Below are 14312 nucleotides of genomic sequence, written 5' to 3'. Positions count from 1 at the left end.
TATATTTGTGTGTATATCTGTATATTTGTGTGTATATCTGTATATGTGTATATATCTCTGTGTACATCTGTATATATGTGTGTATATCTGTATATTTGTGTGTATATCTGTATATTTGTGTGTATATCTGTATATTTGTGTGTATATCTGTATATTTGTGTGAATATCTGTATATTTGTGTGTATATTTGTGTCAATATTTGTGTGTATATTTGTGTGTATATCTGTATATTTGTGTGTATATCTGTATATTTGTGTGTATATCTGTATATTTGTGTGTATATTTGTGTGTATATCTGTATATTTGTGTGTATATCTGTATATTTGTGTGTATATCTGTGTGTATATCTGTATATTTGTGTGTATATCTGTGTGTATATCTGTATATTTGTCTGTATATCTGTATATTTGTGTGTATATCTGTATATTTGTGTGTATATCTGTATATTTGTGTGTATATCTGTATATTTGTGTGTATATCTGTGTGTATATCTGTATATTTGTGTGTATATCTGTGTGTATATTTGTGTGTATATCTGTATATTTGTGTGTATATCTGTATATTTGTGTGTATATCTGTATATTTGTGTGTATATCTGTATATTTGTGTGTATATCTGTGTGTATATTTGTATATTTGTCTGTATATCTGTATATTTGTCTGTATATCTGTGTGTATATCTGTATATTTGTGTGTATATCTGTGTGTATATCTGTATATTTGTCTGTATATCTGTATATTCGTGTGTATATCTGTATATCTGTGTGTATATCTGTATATTTGTGTGTATATCTGTATATGTGTATATATCTCTGTGTACATCTGTATATATGTGTGTATATCTGTATATTTGTGTGTATATCTGTATATTTGTGTGTATATCTGTATATTTGTGTGTATATCTGTATATTTGTGTGTATATCTGTATATTTGTGTGAATATCTGTATATTTGTGTGTATATTTGTATATTTGTGTCAATATTTGTGTGTATATTTGTGTGTATATCTGTATATTTGTGTGTATATCTGTATATTTGTGTGTATATCTGTATATTTGTGTGTATATTTGTGTGTATATCTGTATATTTGTGTGTATATCTGTGTGTATATCTGTATATTTGTGTGTATATCTGTATATTTGTGTGTATATCTGTATATTTGTGTGTATATCTGTATATTTGTGTGTATATCTGTATATTTGTCTGTATATCTGTATATTTGTCTGTATATCTGTATATTTGTGTGTATATCTGTATATTTGTGTCTATATTTGTGTGTATATTTGTGTGTATATCTGTATATTTGTGTGTATATTTGTGTGTATATCTGTATATTTGTGTGTATATCTGTATATTTGTGTGTATATCTGTGTGTATATCTGTATATTTGTGTGTATATCTGTATATTTGTCTGTATATCTGTATATTTGTGTGTATATCTGTATATTTGTGTGTATATCTGTATATTTGTGTGTATATCTGTATATTTGTGTGTATATCTGTGTGTATATCTGTATATTTGTCTGTATATCTGTATATTTGTGTGTATATCTGTATATCTGTGTGTATATCCGTATATTTGTGTGTATAACTGTGTGTATATCTGTATATTTGTGTGTATATCTGTATATTTGTGTGTATATCTGTATATTTGTGTGTATATCTGTGTGTATATCTGTATATTTGTCTGTATATCTGTATATTTGTGTGTATATCTGTATATCTGTGTGTATATCCGTATATTTGTGTGTATAACTGTATATTTGTGTGTATATCTGTATATTTGTGTGTATATATGTGTGTATATCTGTATATTTGTGTGTATATCTGTATATTTGTGTGTATATCTGTATATTTGTGTGTATATTTGTGTGTATATTTGTGTGTATATCTGTATATTTGTGTGTATATCTGTATATGTGTATATATCTCTGTGTACATCTGTATATATGTGTGTATATCTGTATATTTGTGTGTATATCTGTATATTTGTGTGTATATCTGTATATTTGTGTGTATATCTGTATATTTGTGTGTATATCTGTATATTTGTGTGAATATCTGTATATTTGTGTGTATATTTGTGTCAATATTTGTGTGTATATTTGTGTGTATATCTGTATATTTGTGTGTATATCTGTATATTTGTGTGTATATCTGTATATTTGTGTGTATATTTGTGTGTATATCTGTATATTTGTGTGTATATCTGTATATTTGTGTGTATATCTGTGTGTATATCTGTATATTTGTGTGTATATCTGTGTGTATATCTGTATATTTGTCTGTATATCTGTATATTTGTGTGTATATCTGTATATTTGTGTGTATATCTGTATATTTGTGTGTATATCTGTATATTTGTGTGTATATCTGTGTGTATATCTGTATATTTGTGTGTATATCTGTGTGTATATCTGTATATTTGTCTGTATATCTGTATATTTGTGTGTATATCTGTATATTTGTGTGTATATCTGTATATTTGTGTGTATATCTGTATATTTGTGTGTATATCTGTGTGTATATCTGTATATTTGTGTGTATATCTGTGTGTATATTTGTGTGTATATCTGTATATTTGTGTGTATATCTGTATATTTGTGTGTATATCTGTATATTTGTGTGTATATCTGTATATTTGTGTGTATATCTGTGTGTATATTTGTATATTTGTCTGTATATCTGTATATTTGTCTGTATATCTGTGTGTATATCTGTATATTTGTGTGTATATCTGTGTGTATATCTGTATATTTGTCTGTATATCTGTATATTTGTGTGTATATCTGTATATCTGTGTGTATATCTGTATATTTGTGTGTATAACTGTATATTTGTGTGTATATCTGTATATTTGTGTGTATATCTGTATATTTGTGTGTATATCTGTGTGTATATCTGTATATTTGTGTGTATATCTGTATATTTGTGTGTATATCTGTATATTTGTGTCTATATTTGTGTGTATATTTGTGTGTATATCTGTATATTTGTGTGTATATCTGTGTGTATATCTGTATATTTGTCTGTATATCTGTATATTTGTGTGTATATCTGTATATTTGTGTCTATATTTGTGTGTATATTTGTGTGTATATCTGTATATTTGTGTGTATATCTGTATATTTGTGTGTATATCTGTATATTTGTGTGTATATCTGTGTGTATATCTGTATATTTGTCTGTATATCTGTATATTTGTGTGTATATCTGTATATTTGTGTGTATATCTGTATATTTGTGTGTATATCTGTATATTTGTGTGTATATCTGTGTGTATATCTGTATATTTGTGTGTATATCTGTATATTTGTGTGTATATCTGTATATTTGTGTGTATATCTGTATATCTGTGTGTATATCCGTATATTTGTGTGTATAACTGTGTGTATATCTGTATATTTGTGTGTATATCTGTATATTTGTGTGTATATCTGTATATTTGTGTGTATATCTGTGTGTATATCTGTATATTTGTCTGTATATCTGTATATTTGTGTGTATATCTGTATATCTGTGTGTATATCCGTATATTTGTGTGTATAACTGTATATTTGTGTGTATATCTGTATATTTGTGTGTATATATGTGTGTATATCTGTATATTTGTGTGTATATCTGTATATTTGTGTGTATATCTGTATATTTGTGTGTATATTTGTGTGTATATTTGTGTGTATATCTGTATATTTGTGTGTATATCTGTATATGTGTATATATCTCTGTGTACATCTGTATATATGTGTGTATATCTGTATATTTGTGTGTATATCTGTATATTTGTGTGTATATCTGTATATTTGTGTGTATATCTGTATATTTGTGTGTATATCTGTATATTTGTGTGAATATCTGTATATTTGTGTGTATATTTGTGTCAATATTTGTGTGTATATTTGTGTGTATATCTGTATATTTGTGTGTATATCTGTATATTTGTGTGTATATCTGTATATTTGTGTGTATATTTGTGTGTATATCTGTATATTTGTGTGTATATCTGTGTGTATATCTGTATATTTGTGTGTATATCTGTATATTTGTGTGTATATCTGTATATTTGTGTGTATATCTGTATATTTGTGTGTATATCTGTATATTTGTCTGTATATCTGTATATTTGTCTGTATATCTGTATATTTGTGTGTATATCTGTATATTTGTGTCTATATTTGTGTGTATATTTGTGTGTATATCTGTATATTTGTGTGTATATTTGTGTGTATATCTGTATATTTGTGTGTATATCTGTATATTTGTGTGTATATCTGTGTGTATATCTGTATATTTGTGTGTATATCTGTATATTTGTGTGTATATCTGTATATTTGTGTGTATATCTGTATATTTGTGTGTATATCTGTATATTTGTCTGTATATCTGTATATTTGTCTGTATATCTGTATATTTGTGTGTATATCTGTATATTTGTGTGTATATTTGTGTGTATATTTGTGTGTATATCTGTATATTTGTGTGTATATCTGTATATTTGTGTGTATATCTGTATATTTGTGTGTATATTTGTGTGTATATCTGTATATTTGTGTGTATATCTGTATATTTGTGTGTATATCTGTGTGTATATCTGTATATTTGTGTGTATATCTGTGTGTATATCTGTATATTTGTGTGTATATCTGTATATTTGTGTGTATATCTGTGTGTATATCTGTATATTTGTGTGTATATTTGTGTGTATATCTGTATATTTGTGTGTATATCTGAGTGTATATCTGTATATTTGTGTGTATATCTGTATATTTGTGTGTATATCTGTGTGTATATCTGTATATTTGTGTGTATATTTGTGTGTATATCTGTATATTTGTGTGTATATCTGTGTGTATATCTGTATATTTGTGTGTATATCTGTATAGTTGTGTGTATATCTGTGTGTATATCTGTATATTTGTGTGTATATCTGTGTGTATATCTGTATATTTGTGTGTATATCTGTATATTTGTGTGTATATCTGTATATTTGTGTGTATATCTGTATATTTGTTTGTATATGTGTATATTTGTGTGTATATCTGTGTGTATATCTGTATATTTGTGTGTATATCTGTGTGTATATCTGTATATTTGTGTGTATATCTGTGTGTATATCTGTATATTTGTGTGTATATCTGTATATTTGTGTGTATATCTGTATATTTGTGTGTATATCTGTATATTTGTGTGTATATCTGTATATTTGTCTGTATATCTGTATATTTGTCTGTATATCTGTATATTTGTGTGTATATTTGTGTGTATATTTGTGTGTATATCTGTATATTTGTGTGTATATCTGTATATTTGTGTGTATATCTGTATATTTGTGTGTATATTTGTGTGTATATCTGTATATTTGTGTGTATATCTGTATATTTGTGTGTATATCTGTGTGTATATCTGTATATTTGTGTGTATATCTGTGTGTATATCTGTATATTTGTGTGTATATCTGTATATTTGTGTGTATATCTGTGTGTATATCTGTATATTTGTGTGTATATTTGTGTGTATATCTGTATATTTGTGTGTATATCTGTGTGTATATCTGTATATTTGTGTGTATATCTGTATATTTGTGTGTATATCTGTGTGTATATCTGTATATTTGTGTGTATATCTGTATATTTGTGTGTATATCTGTATATTTGTGTGTATATCTGTATATTTGTGTGTATATTTGTGTGTATATCTGTATATTTGTGTGTATATCTGTATATTTGTGTGTATATCTGTGTGTATATGTGTATATTTGTGTGTATATCTGTGTGTATATCTGTATATTTGTGTGTATATCTGTGTGTATATCTGTATATTTGTGTGTATATCTGTATATTTGTGTGTATATCTGTATATTTGTGTGTATATCTGTATATTTGTGTGTATATTTGTGTGTATATCTGTATATTTGTGTGTATATCTGTATATTTGTGTGTATATCTGTGTGTATATCTGTATATTTGTGTGTATATCTGTGTGTATATCTGTATATTTGTGTGTATATCTGTGTGTATATCTGTATATTTGTGTGTATATCTGTATATTTGTGTGTATATCTGTATATTTGTGTGTATATCTGTATATTTGTGTGTATATTTGTGTGTATATCTGTATATTTGTGTGTATATCTGTATATTTGTGTGTATATCTGTGTGTATATCTGTATATTTGTGTGTATATCTGTGTGTATATCTGTATATTTGTGTGTATATCTGTGTGTATATCTGTATATTTGTGTGTATATCTGTATATTTGTGTGTATATCTGTATATTTGTGTGTATATCTGTATATTTGTGTGTATATTTGTGTGTATATCTGTATATTTGTGTGTATATCTGTATATTTGTGTGTATATCTGTGTGTATATCTGTATATTTGTGTGTATATCTGTGTGTATATCTGTATATTTGTGTGTATATCTGTGTGTATATCTGTATATTTGTGGCCAAAACTAACTTTCCTTTATATCCTTCATTAGAAAAGTCGAGTCTAGTTTGTTCGTTGCTTCCGCGAGTCCATAAATCCACCTCATTCACATTTGCTGATGGAGTATTTCACCAAATCCTGGTTGGATGGAGGTGACGGAGGCTCTTCCTGTGGCCTAAAGTCCACACCAGAAATGCAACGGTAGCAAAGCCTGTCCCGGGACAAAAGGGAGAGCGGCCCGCGGAGGATGGCGTCATGTTTGAGTAATGGGCCGCCACAATAGAGTCACTTGCTCAGATAAAAGCAGCTAATCCGTGTTGTGGGCGCCGCGGCGATGACCTCTGCTTCTGGGGCATGTTTGCAATTAGTTTTCACTAGCACTGAAAAGCAAAATATGGATCTAATTCAAAACGAGCCGTGCAGCATATTGTGCTGATTGTTGTTAGTCGAGTTGAACCATTTTTATTCTGATGTTTTCAAAATGCACCGTTAAATTTACTGGTGGAGGGTCCGTCCACTGCTGGTCTCCATGGAAATGTTATCGCTTTAACGTGAAGGTTCCACAGTGTGACGCCATCTTTAAATGTCTCTTATTGGCTTGAGTAGTTCTTAAGTTTGTTTTTATTTAGTTTTAATGTATTTTACTGCTATTTATGGTTTTAGTCCATCCATCCATCCATCTTCTGCCGCTTTATCCGGGGCCGGGTCGCGGGGGCAGCAGTCTGAGCAGGGACTCCCAGACTTCCTTCTCCCCAGACACTTCCTCTAACTCCTCCGGGGGGATCCCGAGGCGTTCCCAGGCCAGCCGAGAGACATAGTCTCTCCAGCGTGTCCTGGGTCTTCCCCGGGGCCTCTTCCCGGTGGGACATGCCTGAAACACCTCCCGAGGGAGGCGCCCAGGAGGCATCCGGAACAGATGCCCGAGCCACCTCAGCTGGCTCCTCTCGACGTGGAGGAGCAGCGGCTCTACTCCGAGCTCCCCCCGTGTGGCCGAGCTCCTCACCTTATCTCTAAGGGAGCGCCCAGTCACCCGGCGGAGGAAACTCATTTCGACCGCTTGTATCCGCGATCTTGTTCTTTCGGTCACTACCCAAAGCTCATGACCATAGGTGAGGTCAGAACGTAGACCGACCGGTAAATAGAGAGCTTTGCCTTTCGGCTCAGCTCCCTCTTTACCACAACGGTCCGATGCAGCGACTGCATCACTGCAGCCGCTGCACCGATCCAACTGTCAATCTCACGCTCCATCCTTCCCTCACTCGTGAACAAGACCCCGAGATACTTGAACTCCTCCACTTGGGGCAAGGACACCCCACCCACCTGGAGAGGGCAAGACACCTTTTTCCGGTCGAGAACCATGGCCTCGGATTTGGAGGTGCTGATTCTCATCCCAGCCGCTTCACACTCGGCTGCAAACCGTCCCAGTGCATGTTGCAGGTCCGGGTTTGATGGAGCCATCAGGACAACATCGTCTGCAAACAGCAGAGATGAGATCCTGTGGTCCCCAAACCGGACACCCTCCGACCCCTGACCACACCCTCCGACCCCTGACTGCGCCTAGAAATTCTGTCCATAAAAATTATGAACAGAACCGGTGACACAGGGCAGCCCTGAGGAGTCCAACATGCACTGGGAACAGGTCTGACTTACTGCCGGCAATGCGAACACAGCTCCTGCTCCGGTCATACAGGGACCGGACAGCCCTGAGCAAAGGGCCCCGGACCCCGTACTCCCGGAGCACCCCCCAAAGGACACCCCGAGGGACACGGTCGAAAGCCTTCTCCAGATCCACAAAGCACATGTGGACTGGTTGGGCAAACTCCCATGAACCCTCGAGCACCCGATGGAGGGTATAGAGCTGGTCCAGTGTTCCACGACCGGGACGAAAACCACTCTGCTCCTCCTGAATCCGAGGTTCGACTATCGGTCGGATTCTCCTCTCCAGTACCTTGGAATAGACCTTACCCGGGAGGCTGAGGAGTGTGATCCCTCTGTAGTTGGAACACACCCTCCGGTCCCCCTTCTTGAACAGAGGGACCACCACCCCGGTCTGCCAGTCCAGAGGCGCGGTCCCTGAACGCCACGCGATGTTGCAGAGACGTGTCAACCAAGACAGTCCTACAACATCCAGATACTTCAGGTACTCAGGGCGGATCTCATCCACCCCCGGAGCCACTGAGGAGTTTGCCAACAACCTCAGTGACTTCAGCTTAGGTGATGGATGAGCCAGCCTCCGAGTCCCCGGTCTCTACTTCCTCTTCAGAAGACGTGACTGAGGGATTAAGGAGATCCTCAAAGTATTCCTTCCACCGTCCGATGACATCCCCAGTCGAGGTCAGCAGGCCTCCACCTGCACCGTAAACGGTGTTTGTGAGACACTGCTTCCCCCTCCTGAGGCGCCGGACGGTTTGCCAGAATTTCTTTGGTGCCGACCGATAGTCCTCCTCCTCCATGGCTATTTCCCTTTTCTAAAATAAAAAAATTGGCGCGTCAGCGCCCCCAAATGTACCAAAAATGCATTGAGAGATAGGAAATGACCCCAAAAAAATCTGATCGTAGAATCATGAAATTTGGCGCAGAGGTAGATGGTGACAAGAGAAGTGAAAAATATTATTGCGGCAACGCCGTCCGCCCAACCAAATGTCGGCCATATTGCTTCAAAAATGGCTAAACATGATTTTGGAGTTTTTCCAAACGTCGTACTTTTACGAACTCCTCCCAGGGCGTTGGCCCTAAAAAGCTGAAATTTGGTGAAAATGGTGCTGAGGAGTGGGACATCAAAAGTTATCCAAATGACATTGACCCTGTCACGGTCTCTGTGCGGCGAAGCCACAAACTGTAGCTAGAATTTCAGAAATCTCCCAAATTTAACATTTCTGCCGTTTGCGCAGATAAAGTCTGAATTGCGTCAAATTAGAATCAGTTGTTAAACTCTTTGCCCTAAACCTACTTGAAGTGAAATAAATAAATTTGGCATGACAGCGCCCCCTACAGATTTTATATGGAGGGTAAAATGTTTAGTTTTGCGAAATTTGACACAAAATTCAATTTTGGCATCCCGATCCAAAAAGTCAATGAGACCCATGTCATAATTGTTACGGCGTTGCCGTAGCGATCACAGAAACCTTCCATGTTATTCCAATGGGGAAATCGCCAGAACATGTTTACACTTTAGACTTTCACAAACTCCTCCCCCTCAGGGCGTCAGCCCTATTAACCTGAAATTTGGTGAGACAGGGGTGGACCATCAAGAGTCATGGTCTCTGTGTGGCCAAGAATTCAAAATAAAATTGCTTTTTGATGGTAAAACAAAGGTGAGAAGATGTGGCAGCATCATGGATTGAGCAGTAGATGTAATAAAAGGACAATTGGGGCGCGTTAGCCACGCCCCCTCCTCTTGCGGCGGCGGCGTGGCGAGGGCCGATCATTGCCGCTTGAGGCTATATTTTTTATTCTTATTGCTAAACCGAGCATATAAGCAGAATATTTTAGTTTTCTTGAGTCAACTGTGTTAAGCACCTGTAATTTATAAAATACTAAACAGATACTTTTAATGCAATATTGTGGGACATTTCCAACATAGCAATCATTAGAGAATTGTTTAAGAAAAGTTACAGTGTTTTTCTTTGTTATTAAGGTCGTTGCTGGTGAAGACCGTTTAAAAATAATATATTGTACTTCAAAGTAATAATGTAGCATATTAATTTAATGAGGTCCGGCTGGCGGGAGGTAGCCTAGCATTAGCATCTCCAGAATGAAGCTTCATTAACAGTAATAAGCACGTGGATAATCACCGCTGAGCTGGTCTGAGTGTCCTACATGCCAATTACTGCACCTCCATCAGAGGTATACTTATACTTATACTTATACTTAAACAGCAGCGCATGACCCGACACATACAAGGCCCTCATCACGTGCAGCTGCCATCTTTGAAATGCAAAGCAAACAAATCTAAGTGGTATTTATAGTGCAGTGAGGAAAAGCTGAACGCACACACTCTGCTCTCCCAATGCAAGAGAAAATATACTTGGCAGGTACTGACAGGCTGCACCGGGCCAACTTTAGGTTATTGCACCCTGATTTTACAAAAATAAATTGATTTGATTTGATTTGATGATTTGATGTCGTCTGGCGTTTTGAAGCCTTTTTTCAGATGTGGGACTGACATTATACGGCAGAACGATATTTGAAGCTGCTGTTTGCCCGAGCTTGTCAGTTTGAAGGGGATATATTTGAAATCAACTTTAAGAGCTTATAATCGAGTTACAACAGTGTTTTCTCATTAGTTTACCCATGTAACTGTTGTTCACTATGAAAATGCAATAAGCAATAATTATAATGTCTTCTTGTGGGTCACATTAAACAGAACAAATGACCTACATGTCCTACACGCACGCGACTACAACAACATGATGCATTTAGATGTTGGATCTTGCATTTTGAATACTAAATAAAAGCGTAAAAGCAAAATACTTATAATCTACTGGCAAACTTTGAATACAGGCTAAAGTTGATAAATGTTTATGGAGGTGGTAATAAGTGCCAGCAACTTCAACTGCTTTTTAAAACAAATGAAGCAAGAAGATGATGATATTGGTAATGGACGATGAGACGATGAGACAATGAGACGATGGACCTCGACTGAGACAAACCGGAGCCTCAGGCTGTTGGTGTCAAAGTGTGGGGGGTGTATTTTTGGAGAAGGTTTGAATTCAGCCGTGACAGAGATGGGCCTGACGGAGGTTTGTTGTGACTGAAGCAGGGGAACGGGCTCCAGGGGTGCCACAGGGGTCAGAGTGGGGCCCTTTCATCTTCCTTTAGTCCCTGACATGAGATACAATCAGCACTGAACATGTTGTTTTAAGGAAACTAATTAGCTAGGAAGTCCCATACAATGCAGTCATTAACCAATTTAGATAATCACTCAATTACAGTTGATAAAAATAGACAACTTTATTGGTTTATTGTCGAGTGTGCGCAGGAGAGCACTTTGTAACGGTCCAGTGTGTTTGATCAAACATGCAGCATCATCACATTACGTCCAGGAAGGCAATGACGTCTTTTACCAAACATTCTCTAACTAGCACGCCGATTCATGTTTGTGCTGCCTCGAATGATAAAAATAATGTCATGTTTCTGTTTAAACAAAAATATAGATGCAATATGGAAAAATAGAATTGTCACGTTTTTGATATTCTTCACAATCCCACACAAACAATCATATTGTGCAGGACAGAAATGATAAAAACCTTCTTTTAAAAACAATAAGTACAACTTTGCAGTGTGCATTTTTTTTAGCAGTGCAATTGCAAGTCTGCAACACCCTCATGTGTGATGTCACGTGTGATGTCACGTGTGATGTCACGTGTGATGTCACGTGTGATGTCACGTGTGGGTGCAGATATAAGAAGTATACAACAATCAGGCATAACATTATGGTGAAGTAACAGTTTGTCTCTTCAGTATGGCACCTGCTCGTGGGCGGGGTCTAAAGTATATCAGGCCAGTGTCAGGACGACAGGGGCCTTGAGATGGTCAGACGAAAGCTTAACAACTTCAAATATAGGGTTGTATTCATCTTGCCCAATTTTCCTTGTGAAAGTTATGGATCACCACAGTTGTTTTGGCATTTCCAGTTCAGCAGGAATTCTTTTCACAAACTGGAGTCTTTCTGTTAAATATCTGAAATAAAACAGGTTGAATTGTGTAAAATGTCCCACGTTCATGTGCATTAACAAGTCAAGAAAGTGGCTTAAAAATGGCTTCGTAATCTGTGTAGAACATTTTTGCAGTTGAGATCAGCAAATACAATCCAACAGGAAGAATGTCAGCGCCCACGGCAAATTCCAAAATAAGATGAATAGTAATTATACCTAAAACTACCATTAATAGTGAGATATATATATTATGCCTGATCGGTGTACGGAACATGTAAAGTACATAAACAATCTAAAAGTTGTACTTCATAAGAACAAGATGCATAGACAGATGAGATTGAAAGAACATCGCACAAAGCAAATAAGTTAGGATCAGAATAACTTACATATAATATTAAAAGACATTGTCTTGCAGCATGTTGTAGTTTGTACTTGAACATGTCTAAGTGGAGCAGCTCCGGGGTTTCCCGCCCCGAGCCTGGATTTGTGTGACTTTGTTGAGTCTTCGGTCCAAACAAAGACTCTGCGCTGAAGCCGGTGTGACTTTGGTCCAGTCTGAGTCACGCAGACGCCACGGGCCGCACCAGCTCCAGCTGGGACTCCAAGGTGACCCGCTCCTGGTGAACCACCTGCACACAGCAGCAAACACACACAACACACACAACACACACACAACGCACACATACAGCACACACAACACACACACAACGCACACACAACGCACACAACACACACACAACGCACACACAACACACACACAACACACAACGCACACATACAGCACACACAACACACACACAACCCACACACAACGCACACAACACACACACAACGCACACACAACGCACACAACACACACACAACGCACACACAACGCACACAACACACACACAACGCACACAACACACACACAACGCACACACAACACACACACAACACACACACAACACACAACGCACACATACAGCACACACAACACACACACAACGCACACACAACGCACACAACGCACACAACACACACACAACGCACACACAACACACACACAACGCACACACAACGCACACACAACACACACACAACCCACACACAACGCACACAACACACACACAACGCACACACAACGCACACAACACACACACAACGCACACACAACGCACACAACACACACACAACGCACACACAACACACACACAACACACACACAACACACAACGCACACATACAGCACACACAACACACACACAACGCACACACAACGCACACAACACACACACAACACACAACGCACACATACAGCACACACAACACACACACAACCCACACACAAAGCACACAACACACACACAACACACAACGCACACATACAGCACACACAACACACACACAACGCACACACAACGCACACAACACACACACAACACACAACGCACACACAACACACACAACACACACACAACGCACAAACAACACACACACAACACACACACAACGCACACACACAACGCACACACAACGCACACACAACACACACACAACACACACACAACGCACACATACAGCACACACAACACACACACAACGCACACACAACGCACACAACACACACACAACACACAACGCACACATACAGCACACACAACACACACACAACGCACACACAACGCACACAACACACAACGCACACATACAGCACACACAACACACACACAACGCACACACAACGCACACAACACACACACAACACACAACGCACACACAACACACACAACACACACACAACGCACAAACAACGCACACACAACACACACACAACGCACACACACAACGCACACACAACGCACACACAACACACACACAACGCACACACAACGCACACACAACGCACACACAACGCACACACAACACACACACAACACACACACACAACGCACACACAACACACACACAACACACACACAACACACACACAACGCACACACAACACACAACACACACACAACACACACACAACGCACACACAACACACACACAACACACACACAACGCACACACAACACACACACAACACACACACAACACACACACAACACACACACAACGCACACAACGCACACACAACACACACACAACACACACACAACACACACACAACGCACACACAACACACACACAACGCACACACAACACACACACAACACACACACACACACAACGCACACACAAC

The 14312-nt window shown here is 37.5% G+C and overlaps 1 protein-coding gene across 1 annotated transcript in view; it reads right to left on the bottom strand.

The window, feature by feature from the left end:
- Positions 1 to 11366: 11366 nt before the first annotated feature.
- reps2 (RALBP1 associated Eps domain containing 2) overlaps positions 11367 to 14312 on the bottom strand; it is a 50407-nt gene continuing 47461 nt past the window's right edge. Inside the window, exon 19 of the mRNA XM_072439143.1 lies at positions 11367 to 12714. Coding sequence (XP_072295244.1) covers positions 12646 to 12714 — 69 coding nt within the window. The 3' untranslated portion in view covers positions 11367 to 12645. The remainder of the gene's footprint in view (positions 12715 to 14312) is intronic.

Source organism: Eucyclogobius newberryi, unplaced genomic scaffold, assembly GCF_026437365.1.
Source record: "Eucyclogobius newberryi isolate DKJ021-1_F unplaced genomic scaffold, fEucNew1.0.hap1 SCAF_9, whole genome shotgun sequence".
Lineage (NCBI taxonomy): Eukaryota > Metazoa > Chordata > Actinopteri > Gobiiformes > Gobiidae > Eucyclogobius > Eucyclogobius newberryi.
Note: the sequence above shows the minus strand (reverse complement) of the source record. Positions and strands in the feature narration are given on the sequence as shown.